The 14572-nt window shown below is 40.0% G+C and overlaps 1 protein-coding gene across 1 annotated transcript in view; it reads right to left on the bottom strand.

The window, feature by feature from the left end:
* Positions 1-14323, bottom strand: part of APCDD1L (APC down-regulated 1 like) — a 74742-nt gene extending 60419 nt beyond the window's left edge. The window contains exon 1 of the mRNA XM_040331557.1: positions 13888-14323. Within this exon, the coding sequence (XP_040187491.1) occupies positions 13888-13927 (40 nt within the window). The 5' untranslated portion in view covers positions 13928-14323. The remainder of the gene's footprint in view (positions 1-13887) is intronic.
* Positions 14324-14572: the final 249 nt, after the last annotated feature.

Raw genomic sequence — 14572 nt, 5'->3', positions numbered from 1 at the left:
ATGGTGCAAATCATATAACTACACAGGTTCCTCTTAATGTGATGAAATACACTATAAGTAATGGTGCAAAAAATTTTTTCAGGTAACTGTGCTAAGTGACACTCCTATATTGGTGATAAACAGTCCATCAACAGAGTTTGAAAAATATTAGCAAAAAATATAAGTAAAATTTCAAAAGTCCAAGAAAGCAAAAGTGCAAGTGTAGGTCCGCAATATGGAGTGAGAGGAAAATGGGTATCCAGTGATCCTTTTAGGGTAAGTAAGGATGTCCCCTTACCTTACTGCTGTAAGGTAACAGCATATAGATCCAACCACATTAGATGGTTCACTCGATGGGCTCTGATCCAACAACGGCAGGTCCTCCTTGGGGTTCTCGTCCCAGATTGGTCAGTTTCTCGCCCCAAAGAAATAAAGCATCGATGGTGTGATACCGTTTTAAAAATTTTAATTCTAGAATTAAATAGAATAGAATTAGAATTAAAATTTTTAAAACGGTATCACACCATCGATGCTTTATTTCTTTGGGGCGAGAAACTGACCAATCTGGGACGAGAACCCCAAGGAGGACCTGCCGTTGTTGGATCAGAGCCCATCGAGTGAACCATCTAATGTGGTTGGATCTATATGCTGTTACCTTACAGCAGTAAGGTAAGGGGACATCCTTACTTACCCTAAAAGGATCACTGGATACCCATTTTCCTCTCACTCCATATTGCGGACCTACACTTGCACTTTTGCTTTCTTGGACTTTTGAAATTTTACTTATATTTTTTGCTAATATTTTTCAAACTCTGTTGATGGACTGTTTATCACCAATATAGGAGTGTCACTTAGCACAGTTACCTGAAAAAATTTTTTGCACCATTACTTATAGTGTATTTCATCACATTAAGAGGAACCTGTGTAGTTATATGATTTGCACCATTACTGTTATTGTTCACTGATCATTTATATTTATTTTTATGCTGATGCCATTTGGGCTACAGTGAAGATAACAAACCTCAAGAAGATATTAATATACCAAGAAGTGAGCTGATGAACTCCTAGCAAAGCTTGTGCAAATAAAGTAGTAAACCTAATTTGCAGAGTCCCTCTCATAGCTCTCCCGCTATTCCTCCTCTTTTGGTGCCTTATGTCAGCTAAAAAGTGAAAGGTCCCTTATAAATGATTGTTGTATCACTCGTGCCAAGAGCACAGTATACATTATAGTGTGGGGTTTCTTTGTTAATTTGTGTTTCTGCCTTTTGTATATTTAACTTTTTATCCCGTTCCTAAGTGCCAGAATAGTAACACTTTATTTAGATCACAGACTATTTGTAGTTATTTACATTACATGTAACACAGAGTCAAGCTTCTGGAATGACAGACTGAAATTGCAAAAACAATGCAAGATTAATCAAGTAAGAAATATGCCCAGTAAATCCTATCGGCGGATTCATCAATTTGTGTTTATTTCTGCTATAAACCACAAAAACACACCGCGGTGCCAAAATATGAGCAAATGTTCTGAACAGCTGCTACTTTTCACTGAGAGACCTCTAATCTCCCTTAATGAATCTTCCATCTCTTCCGAGCAATTAATTATCCACAATACACAATAACAAACAGCTTTGTTACATGACCATGGATGTATTCGCCTCTTCACTGTGGGGGCGGCCATTTTTTTTACTGCATCGCCAGTCACACAAATGAGGACTATTCATTCACTGACAACGTAAAACTTTCATTAAGGCAGTAATAATGACTTATATCGTATATTGGGCTCTTTCAATACTGTTGCTTGGTCTTTAGCTGATTTTCTTTTGCATTTCACTGGCATGATTTGCTGTTTTGTGACCAAACCAATATTTTCATAAATGAAGCTTGTCCATTCGATAGGAACATGGGGCCAGATTCACAAAAGGGATACGACGGCGTATCTCCTGATACGCCGTCGTATCTCTGTTTCTATCTATGCGACTGATTCATAGAATCATTTACGCATAGATATCCATAAGATCCGACAGGTGTAATTGTTTTACACTGTCGGATCTTAGGATGCAGTACCGCGGCCGCCGCTGGGGGGAGTTTGCGTCGTAAACCAGCGTCGGGTATGCAAATTAGGAGTTTCGGCGATCCACGATGGATTTTCGCGTTTGCTACGTCGCCGCTAGTCTAGTTTCCCGTCGCAAAGTTAGTCGTCGTTTTGGGTGCCCTAACTTTAGTCAGCAAACGTATTGCTGTCTAAAGTATGGCCGTCGTTCCCGCGTCGAATTTTAAAAATGAACGTCGTTTGCGTAAGTCGTCCGGGAATACGGAATTACGCTACGCGCGTCGCCGTTCGAAAAAATTACGTTACTGCGCGCAAAGCACGACGGGGATTGCGAAACGGAGCATGCGCAGTAGGTCCGGCGCGGGAGCGAGCCTTATTTAAATTCCCACACACCCATTTGAATTGGCCTGCCTTGCGCCGGACGTATTTGCGATACACCGCCGCAAGTTTCCAGGTAAGTGCTTTGTGGATCGGGCACTAAAACTGGAAACTTGCGGCGGTGTATCGTAAACGGGTTACGTTACACCGGCGCTCTTGTACGTGAATCTGGCCCTTAGTTCTCTACTTGTCACTGACTCATCTGCTCCATTCCTTCTGGTCTAAATTGCTTTGTTGTATGTTTAGCCTATGACCAAAGAGGCAATGTTATTTTTTATCGATGACAGCTGAAAATTACAGACACATGAGTAAAATGACTGATCCTTTTATGAAGTTACAAATGTGTTATATCTTGGTAAATCGAATCTCCTACTCCCATAACCATAGTTTTGGAAGCTCTAACTATCGAAGGAAAACGTTAAGGCCCTTTTCACACGATTGGCGGATCTGAGCGGGCCACCCATTGACTTGTATGGGCAGGGGGATGTCAGCGGAGATGTGTCTGGAGTGGAGAGGGATTAGAACCCCTGCTGTCTGTGTCCCCGTTAGGGAGATTCGTCCTCTCTATTTGTCCTGTTTACCCTTATCATCAAACGTGAAAGTAAACAAGGAAATGCCAAATTTTGGGTTGACATTATAACACTAATAGAGGGGAAATCTTCCAATGGGACACTAGTTCTGGTGGCCCTGGTGACACACCTAGATTCCCTCAGTTTGAAGGGATTTCTCCTCTTTTGGCCATGGAACAGGAAGTGAAGGGAAATCTTCTCAATGCTACACAGATGGAAAAAAAATTGACAGGGGTGAAAAACCCTTCTTTCCCCATCCAAAATGAAAAAAAAACAAAAAAAAAAAGTTTTGCCTATAGTTACACATTAACTTGGTAGATATTTTGTACTATTCAACTCTTTAATATTATCAGTGGTAGAGTACAGTTATGGATATTGTTTTAATTTTGATCAGGTGCTAGGAGTTCCACCCTTATAATGCCACTCCCCCCCGCTTTACACTTTCTTTAATTATTTGTCTTTTTTGTAAAATCCCCCCAAGGTTCCAGCTTAAAGCGCGACACTCAGTAACATCCATTTCAACAATTCTTTATTGTGTACATGGTACAGCTATAACATGCTAATGCATTTGAGTAGCAATGAGTAAGTCTTTAGCTTGTCACTTTTATATTAACCAATAAAGAATTGTAGCAATGGATGTTAAAGAGTAACTGGCTTTATTGTATTCAATAAAAAAGAGGTGTTTTCTTGCCCCCAAAATGCATAAGCTGTTTTTTTTTTTGCTGTTCTGCCATACATTGAATTTACTATTGCAGTGGCTCCTCCAAAAGCTGTAGCATATTCTTTGCTGAATGAAAGGCATTTTTAATCAAACTTGTTAGGTTTGTAAATCCTATCAGTAACTTCCTTGACATATCTGCTCCTATTTGAAATCTGAAGGCTGGATTTTACTTAGGGAGGCAAATCACACTCATTGGGAGGGCACAGAGGGTCGCTTTTCATCCCCCTTTGGGCAGACTCCTTTTAAGATGTCACATTGTCTTTATAATTGTCATTCACGCCCAGATAACTTATTTCAGTATTTCATGATATCTATGTTTTCGGATTACATTTTATTGCGGAGGCAGACATTTTGAAAGTGGACCCATAGTCTCAAAAGGGGTAAAGTTTACTAGGAATTAGTGGCATCTAAGTAATGACCTCTCTCTTTTTTTTTCCAGAAGTTGAGTGGGCCTCAAGGTGGGCACAAGGTGACTTTACACAGGAAGCAGTGCTGTCTGCCAGGAAATTCTGGACAACAGGTAGGTCCGATTTCATCTTTTAACCCTTTCATGCCTAAGCCTATTGACATTTGTTGCTTACAAGTTCAAATCTGTATTTAGAAGATAAAATGGCGATCTTTGAAAATGTTTTATGTCACATGGTATTTGCTCAGCGGTCTTTCAAACAAAATTTTTGGGGAAAAATACACTTTCATGAATAAAAAAAAAAAAACAGTAAAGTTAGCCCAATTTTTTTGTATAAGGTAAAAGATGATGTTAGGCTGAGTAAAAAGATACCCAACATGTTATGCTTTGAAATTGCGCACACTCATGGAATGGCGAAAAACTACAGGCGACGCTTTAAAAAAATAATAACGGTTACCAGGTTAGAGTTACAGAGGAGGTCTTTTGCTAAAATGATTACACTCACATGTGTGATTTGAACACCGTTTACATTTGTGGGCGGGACTTACGTATGCGTTTTCTTTGCTGCACAAGCTCAAGGGGACGGGAGCGCTTTCAATTTTTTTTTTCTTTTTTTAACATTGATCACTTTTATTGCTGTCACAGGGAATGTAAACATCCCTTGTGACAGTAATAAAGTGGTGACAGGTAGTCTTTATTGAGGGATTGGGGGTTCTAAAAGACCCCAAATCCCTTCTTTGCACTTAAAAGTATGCAGATCGCCAAAATCTGCATTTCTGAATACTGTTATTTTTTAAAAAATTGCCACCATTGGCATCACCTCGGTATAACCCCTTCAAGCCACGAATGCATATTTGTGTACCGGTGGCGTGAAGGGGTTAATCAGATGAAGACCACATTATCTGAACTTTACATGATTGTGCACATTTATTACCTGTGATAGGTGTGTGTGAAATGCTTTGTTTCTTCAGCCACTTCTTTAATTAGAATCTATTTAATCTAGCAGTCAACCTGGCTTCTTTAGTATAAAGAGCCAGACCATATTCTCTTATCCTAAAATTATTTTTCCTGACAGATGCTCGAACTCCATGTTCTGCCTAAACTCATCCACTACCTTCACCCCGTCCTGAAACCAACTTTGAAAAATATTACACAATTAAACCTATTATGATTTCAAAATTCAACTACAATTATGAGTGTACATTGCTTTCTACATCTGCTGGGGAGAGCTGATAGCCCCAAATCTCTTAAAAATGTTCCCCACTCTCTCCCATCTCTGTGTCCTCACTCTTGGACCATGAATGCACTAGACAGTCTCCATGACCATTAGGCTTGGGGCGGGGGGGACCAAACTTGACATCTCTTTTTAAATGTGGTAGTTTTATAACCTGGGTTTACCAGGTAAAATGAAATTGGCTCTTTACCATGTGACCGGCTGTAGCGAGGTGTTACCGGGTTCCCTTCCTCACACCGATTGTGTGTGAGGAGGAGATTGCAGTAACAGCTCCTTACTGCTTACAGTACACACCAAACACACTAATTCCCCCCCCCCCAGTAATAAAGAGGACCTGAAACCAGCCCATCTGTGTACCTGTCAACAGCCCATCTGAGTACCTGCGTACCTGTCACCAGCCCATCAGAGTACCTGTCACCAGCCCGAGTACCTGAGTACCTGTCACCAGCCCATCCGAGTACCCAAGTACCTGTCACCAGATCAGCAGAGTACCTAAGTACCTATCTGCAGCCCATCAGATTACCAGAGTACCTGCCACCAGCCCTTCAGAGTCCCCGAGTATCTGTCTCCTGCCCATCAGAGTACCCGAGTACCTGTCACCAGCCCATCAGAATAACCAAGTACCTGTCACCAGCCCATCTGAGTACCCGAGTACCTATCTGCAGCCCATCTGAGTACCTATTTGCAGCCCATGCCTCATAGAATATACGTTGGGGTGTTTTCTTTCCAAAATGGTGTCATTTTGTGGGTAATTCCATTGTTCTGGTCCAGGGCCTTCAAAAGTTTAATAGGTAGGAATGAAATTAGATGTGTAATTTATGCTCTTAGAATGCCTAATGGTGCTCCCTGCATGTTGGGCCTCTGTATGTGGTCAGGCTGTGTAAAATTCTCACACATGTGGTATCGTCATACTCAGGACAAGTAGCATAATGTTTTTTGGGGGGTCATTTTTGCTATGTACATGCTATGTGTTAGAAATATCATATATATTGACAACTTTGTGTAAAAAAAAAAAAAAATGTTTTCATTTTCTTTCCAAGTTTTCCGAAGACTTGTGGAACAAAATTAACCGTTCAAAAGACTCATTATGCCTCATAGAATATACGTTGTTTGCTTTCCAAAACAGGGTAATTTTGTGGGTAATTCCAATGTTCTGGTGCTCATTAGGAAATGTTATGTCTCATTTATGATCCTAGAACGCCTGATGGTGCTCCCTGTATGTTGGGCTTCTGTATGTGGCCAGACTGTGTAAAAGTCTCACACATGGGGTATCGCCATATTCAGGAGGAGTAGCAGAATGTATTTTGGGGTGTAATTGGAAGTATGCATTTACTGTGTGTGAGAAAAAAAACTTGTTATTCTGACAATCGTGTGTTAAAAAAATTGATAAAATAAAAATGTCTTAAATTTGAGGGAAAAAATTACAAAAACTCACCATGCCTCTTACTAAATACCTTGGATTGTCTACTTTTCAAAAAGGTGTCATTTGGGAGGTAATTGTACTTTCCTGACATTTCAGGGCCTCAAGAGATGAGATGGGCCATTAGTACATCAGGTGTGAGTCTACAAGCACCATAGCACGTAGACTCTATAACTTTCACAAAGACCAAATAATAAAAATGACTTATGTGCAAAAAAAAAAAAGTTTATTTTTTCAAATTTTTCTTTTTTCACTTATGTGGCAAAAAATAAAAACAGCCAGTGGTGATTAAATACCTCCAAAAGAAAGCGCTATTTGTGTGAAAAATGTAATAAATATGTTGTTTGGGTACAGTGTAGCAATTGTCATTCAAATTGTGAGAGCGCTGAAAATTGGTCTGGGAAGGAAGGGGGTATAAGTGCCCGGTATTGAAGTGGTTAAACCTCCTGTTCTTGTAATCACACTGGAAATGAGGACTGTTTTCCCTGATATGATTACAGCAATAAAAACTTGACCGAATCTAACCTTTCCCTATTCTATCTGAAACTAAAAAAAAATCAATTTAAAGCTGTGGAAAAAAACGGACATTGTGATATTGTGCAAATACCTAGGTGTGTGTTACTAAAGTACAAAGTGCTAGATGGAATAAAGCTCACCGATCCATATATACATTCTCCTAATACCTTTCTTTAGCACAAATATATCTTACTTCTTGTCACTAATAATTCCTTTTCTGTGTCTCTGAAAGTGAAACTCCACTCAAAACTTTAGTTTTCTTTTCGATTAATTTTTCTTTTTTCTTTTTTGGTTTAGACTTTTATTGCTTTTTTTGTGGCCCCATTGGGAAGATTTCGCCTCACTTCCTGTCTTGTCACTGAAAAACCATTGAGGGGATTGGAGTTCTACTTTAATATCATTCCTGATAAAATGCATGTCCTGATAACATGCATGTGCAATGGTCAGTGCGATTGCAGATTCTTTCAGGTATTGTATTGGCCTGCTTCATGTGATTTGAATTATCGGCCTGCGCTTCTGTCTCCTTCACTTTATAGCTCCTGTCTCGTTTTTGAAAGCAGATCCTTGGGTCTGTCTTCCCTCCTCCATTGTCCCTCTTGATCTGATATATGGACCTCTATACATAACTGTGTTGTTTAACTACCAACTGACTATTTTACACCAAATTTCTCACCCACCCTTTAGTAAGGAATTCTAACAATAAAAAAAAAGAATTGGTGGATTTATACCTTCATTTTTGTAATCCATCCCACCTCGGAAAGTTGGGAGATATGTGATGGCCCTTCAACGTACCAAGCATTCCGTACATTTTACACAAACAAAGGACAAAGGAACAGACAGATATTGACGTAAAATGATCAATTTACATGACTGAATGTAACTACTTATCACGGTCCCTTCCTTGCTTTAGAAATAGACAGCAGCTAATTGGCAGATTCTCAGCCGCCTATCATTCTGACAGAACGTGGCGGTGCCTTTCTAGCATTTGATGCTGATTGACAGACAACACATCGCACGCTGCGAGAAGGGTCATGAAAGATGTTGGCTTTCCTTTCCTTGTTGTGATTGTCAATTTGCAGAGAGTGTTTTTCTAACTCCTATGTAACCACTCTGTATACTGTATAGGTGATTTGAACATTTAAAACACAGTACAAAAACATTGTTAGCATACTTACTGTAATTTACCTTTCCTGAGAACTCGTTGGGCCAGATTCAGATAGGAGATACGACGGTGTATCTCCTGATACGCCGGTGTATCTCCTGATACGCCGTCGTATCTCTAAGGCCGGCCGGTCGTATCTATGCGACTAATTCATAGAATCAGTTACGCATAGATATGCCTAAGATCCGACAGGTGTAAGTGACTTACACCGTCGGATCTTAGGCTGCAATTCCAGGCCGGCCGCTAGGTGGCACTTCCATATCTTTTACGCGTCGAATATGCAAATGAGCATTTACGCCAATTCAGAAACGAACGACCGCCCGTCGCTTTTTTTTTACGTCGTTTGCGTTCGGCTTTTTCCGGCGGAAAGTTACCCCTGCTATAGCAGGGATAAGTGCGGCGTATCCTATGTTAAGTATGGGCGTCGTTCCCGCGCCGAGTTTGGAATTCTTTACGTCGTTTGCGTAAGTCGTTCGCGAATACGGCCGGACGTAATTTACGTTAACGTCGAAACCAATGACGCTATTGTACGTAGAATTCAAGGATATCTTCCAAGATTCGAGCAGCATCCACTGAATCTCTTCTGCTATGCCCACCTGGGCTAGCCTGCTTCTTAAAAATAACCAATTGCGACTTGAATGCTACGTACTATAGCCTGTGGAAAAGATCTTTGAGGTAGCAGTGATTATTCGATTCAACCCTAGGCTGACATGATTAGCCCCAGGAATGGAGTTTTATAGTGTCTCCCTGCACAGGCATGGTTTCCCGCACCAAACCCAAAAGAATACCAGTAGGCTAATGGGCATCCTCCAAAACTGGCTTTACTGTGTTGTAATGTATTGAGTTTGTATGGGCATTGGTTTGTATAGTCCTTCAGGGATGGAATTAATGTAAATGATCTAGGTACTCTGTAAAAAAAATGCAGGTTATGTTTGTTGGAGTGGGATAGGTTTAGAACTCCAGTATTTTTGTCTGGGGACAATTTGGGTCACCTTCTGTCCCAGAAATAGTAATCATTGAAATCTGAGATCTCTCCAGTGGGAACGTGTATAGAAAATGTATTTTATTTTTTTCCAAAAATATATTAAATACAGGTTAGAATCTCTGTCAAGTTTTTACAACTGTTTCTGTTCCCTTGAGGAAGTTTCCCATTACTTACTTTACTAGTGACACTGGGGTTAACTTACTAAAACTGGAGAGTGGAAAATCTGGTGCAGCTGTGCATGGTAGCCAATCAGCTTATTTTTTTATAAATGTTTTTTATATATATATATATATATATATATATATATATATAAAAGTATAGGCAGATACACATTATAAAAATAACATTCCTATATTTCAATTCCTTACTACTTAAAATTCATACACATTTTTTTTCCCGCCTCCCTGGCGGTATGATTATGTCAGATTTTTGGATCTCAAAGCGGTACAGTTGTTTTGCATGGAAATTTGGCGTTTTAGATTGTAGGCCTGTAGACTTTAGGAATAAATCACTTAAATCTGTCCAAACAAGAGTCTAGTAGACATCCCGGGTATGATAAAGTTTGAAACACGAAATCATAAATTATAATATAATAAATAACTATAAATAATTATAACAAATACTAATATAATAATAACATTTATTCAATAATGCAATCAAATCAAAAACACTGAAATTTGCTCAGTTGCAGAACAAAACTTTTTGGTTGCCATGAACAATCTTAAGTTTCCAGACAGAAAGAACAGTATTTTATAATATAAAACTGCATGCAGGGCACTGAACAAAGCACTAGGGATAAAAGGGAGGTGAAATTACTTGATACAGTAATGTAATCTGTAAGATTATAAGTGTACTGTATGTGTTTTGTTTTTTGCACTTTTTGAATTTGGTGCCAGGGTCCGTCCCTGTGCGTCACGACGCTCGCAGGGAACTGAGCCTGGCACACAGTACATCGAGTGGAGTCCACAGCCCGCGGACACAACAGGAGGACATTGCAGGGTCCTGGCCTGTCAGGGTTTTATGGCCGGCAGCTATAACTGCTAGCAGTGATCATTTTATTCTGACGGTGGGGAAGGCTCCCCGCCAGCAGAACACAATAGGGAGCAGGAGGGATTCCCCCATCCGCACTCACTGTGTTGATGGGGAATCAAGTAATTTTCTTTCCCTCCACGTGGGGTTTAAGGGACGCAAATTGCCTAATGTATGGCCTGCCTTTGCAGTGTTTGTTACAAACAAAATTTGAGTCCTAACTGGTTTTCAGCCAAATATATATTATCCAATACACTGGTGAATTTTCATCACTGAAAAAAAATACAGATTTATATTTACTACTGCAGCTCTTTTTAACTGGTGAAGGGCACCATATCTCTGTGGTGATTCATGGTGTAAAGCATTTTCATACCAAGGGAAACCTGCAGGTATTCCAAAACATTATCTTAAATGGAGCCAGTCTAGGTTATTGCATTGCACCATCACAGACTCACAGTACGTTTTGTGTGGCAGTGTTGATTCTTGCCATAGAAAAGAATGGTAACCAACCATTTTGTGCGGTTTTAATGCCTGCTACTCTATGTTATGGAATTTTAAGTCTCCTCCCCATGTACATACAAAATACAGTTAAACCTTGGTTTGAGAGCGTTTTGCAAGACAAGCAAACTTTTTAAATACATTTTAAGTAGCGTCATGTCACAACTGAGTATAAAAGAGAAGAGAGGCGCCTCTAAGTATAGCACTATGGTTACATTTAATGAAGGTACAACATTTAGCAACTCACATGGTTGATAATTAAAACAGGCACATCTAAGTATGCAGGCATCCGGGGTAAAGCTCCTCATGCCACTCTGCACTCCACGAGCGGTTCAATTGCTCTACTGCAGGGTAGTCTTCCTGGTCACAATTGCAGACCGACAGCGGTGAGAGCCAGCAGGGCGGAGGATGGTCTATGTTAGATCTGCCTCCTTTAATCATCAACCATGTGAGTTGCTAAATGTTGTACCTTCATGAAATGTAACCATATTACTACATTTAGAGGCGCCTCTCTTCTCTTGTACACTCTGTAGCTCCTGCTGGATTCGGCTTCTGATCCCCTTGTGGAGGCTTCTATTGGTAGATGGACATTTTATGGTTACACATCCTATCACATTGCTATAATCTTTTTATATGAACTATAAACTGAAGGACTTATGAATAAATGAATAAATGGTTGTGGAACAAATCATCTGAGTTTCCATTATTTCTTATGGGGAAAGTGCTTTGGATTACAAGCATACTTCTGGAACAGATTATGCTCACAATTCAAGGTTCTATTGTATATAATACAAGTAATATACACAAATGCATGCACAAGCACCCTACCATGTATTACTGTTGGTACAGAAGTGTGAATAGAGCCCGCGTGCGTTTATGGGATATTAGGTGCTATAATCATTGTTGCCAGATGAGATTGGTAAGGTGTGCTCTGTATCATCACAAAAGGAATGATAAATAAGGTGCTATTATCTTTGCTCTATCTACTAAACTGGTGAAAAAAACTGAATCCTGGTGATTTTGGTGAATAGAAGTAGGATCTGAATCACTATTTCCCAATTAGTAGATGTAATTGACTGTGGCTTTTCTGTCTTTCCAGACCTAAATATGATGGATCAGATGTAGCCAGAAGTCCGTTTACATTTACCTGCCTATAGAGGCAATACAAGTTAATCTTAGTGGGCTGTCAATATGAGGATGTCACAAATTGAATGGGCACAAAACTGACATCCTTCCCGTTCATCCCCAATTCCCTGGGATCTGCTTGCAGAACAGAGTGGAGCAGCACCCCATGAAAGAACCCCAAATCTCCTAGTGCATCTGACAATCCCCTTTCCCCAGAGTGACAATGCTGCTGTCCTAAAGTGGTGACACCCTATGACACCCTAGGACAGGAAGTGTGTTACTGGCTGGACCAACAGGTGAAAACAAATTGAAAATAAGCTAAAAAAAAAAGGAAAACAAATGCAGCCACCACATTTAAGAGTTTAATTCCAATTAAAATATGTGTTTTCCCAAGGGTCATCTGAGGAATATAACTTAATCTCCAGATAACGCCAAGCCAATTAGCTTGGCCCTGGAATAGTTCATTAATTTTTCTTAAAGCGGGGGTTCACCCAAAAACATTTTTTTAACATTAGATTGAGGCTAATTACGGGAAGCAGAATCGGATGTTTTTTTTTTAAATAAATGCAGTACTTACCGTTTTAGAGATAGATGTTCTCCGTGGCTTCCGGGTATGGTCTTCGGGACTGGGCGTTCCTATTTGATCGACAGCCTTCCGACGGTCGCATACAGCGCGTCACGAGTTGCCGAACATCCGTGCGGCTCTATACCGCGCCTGCGCACCGACGTTCGGCTACTTTCGGGAACTTGTGACGCGCTGTATGCGACCGTCGGAAGGCTGTCGATCAAATAGGAATGCCCAGTCCCGCAGCCAATACCCGGAAGACGCGGAGAACATCTATCTCTAAAACGGTAAGTACTGCATTGATTTAAAAAAAACCACCCGATTCTGTTTCACAAAATTAGCCTCAATCTAATGTTAAAATTTTTTTTTTTTTTGGGTGAACCTCCACTTTAACTATTTTAGGATATTTTGACCCACTATATCGAGAAAACGCTATCTTCTTCCATTTTCCCCATAACTAAATATTACCTTTTATATTCTCCTATCTTGATTATATATGATTGTTATTATTGGTAGCTATCCAAATAATAATAATTCCAAATAATAATAATAATCATAGCTAGAATAACATCACTAAATTGTTATGATGACGGAAATGTCACACTAAGGAATACTCCTTACATTTGGTTTTATATTCTTCATGAGAGAAACATAGTTATAACTTCTTTTTTGTATTTTATTATTTTCATTGTATTGTACTAATATGAATGGTACTTTTCTTATGACCTTTGTTATGCCTTATGAAAACATAAAAATAAGTGTTTCTGCTGATTATGTGCAGGCAGGTATCATGCAGTTTGTGAGTTTTGATTGTCTGGATTTATAATCTGCATAAATTGCAACGACGGAGCGAATCTGCATGAGGACATTTAGGTGAGCTGAAGAATTTTGCAACAAAGTCAAGTCATCACATTTGCACAGTTCAGTTATCTCAACTTTCTTCAATTCATTCATTTTTTTTAAATAGTTTTTTTAGGAGAACATAAAAGTTGTCGATGAGATGGGATGAGTTACTAGGTTTGGTACAAAGTTTCAGGAGCAAGATGTTCCTGGAAAAAACGATTTTCCAATGTGTAGGTTATTCCATTCACAGACTTGGTGACAAGCTGCAGCATTCAGGCGCCAGTCAGTCCTATGTGGCAGCTAGGTGAACAATGCTTTTAGTGGCAGATGTTAGGCACCAGCTGTAATTATTTTTCTGCACAGATCACCAGAGTTGCATAAAAAGTATAAAAGAAATGGCTTACCCAGAAAGCATCCCAGAGCGCAGTACCATGGATGAGCCATCCCTCCAGGAGAAGACGGGGCTCCTCGGGAGAAGTTTTGGATCCTGTAGCTGTGATGAGAAGGCTCTGTTCCCTGGCTGGTGTAACACAGGGGCTGCTGTTGCTGGGGAACGCTGTGCTCTGTCTGATCACATACTAATGTGTTCCTGAAGGCAGCCTGTCCACAGTGTGTTGTTAGATTTAATGGAGCTTGGCAGTTATAGGTTAAACTTAGGGAGAGGTGGAGACTTGTAGGATCCTGCAGACTATTATAATGCACGCTGGCTGTTCATTCATACTTCCAAAGTGTACACCTCATCCTATACTCTTTCACCCACTCACTACATACTGCACTCACACCCACATGTCCCTCCTTTTCAGAGACAGTCCCTCCTTTGGTCCCAGGTACCTCTGCCTCCTTTTCCTCCACAGCTGTCCCCTTTTAGCTGTGAAGCACAGATGTTTGTAAAAGGAAAGCTGTATTCAAAAAGTATGGAAATTGTTGTACTACTTGTCCTCTCCTTCTCCTTGCCTGGCTGTCATTCTGATCCAAGGGCTTCATTAGTTTCACTGACCTGCAACAAGTATGCAAACCATGAAAGAAGCTTTAACTTCACTTTTTTTTTTTAACCTGTATGTTTGTTGTAGGTCAGTGACTCAGCATGGA

This window comes from Rana temporaria, chromosome 12 (genome assembly GCF_905171775.1).
Source record: "Rana temporaria chromosome 12, aRanTem1.1, whole genome shotgun sequence".
Taxonomy (NCBI): Eukaryota; Metazoa; Chordata; class Amphibia; order Anura; family Ranidae; genus Rana; species Rana temporaria.
Note: the sequence above shows the minus strand (reverse complement) of the source record. Positions and strands in the feature narration are given on the sequence as shown.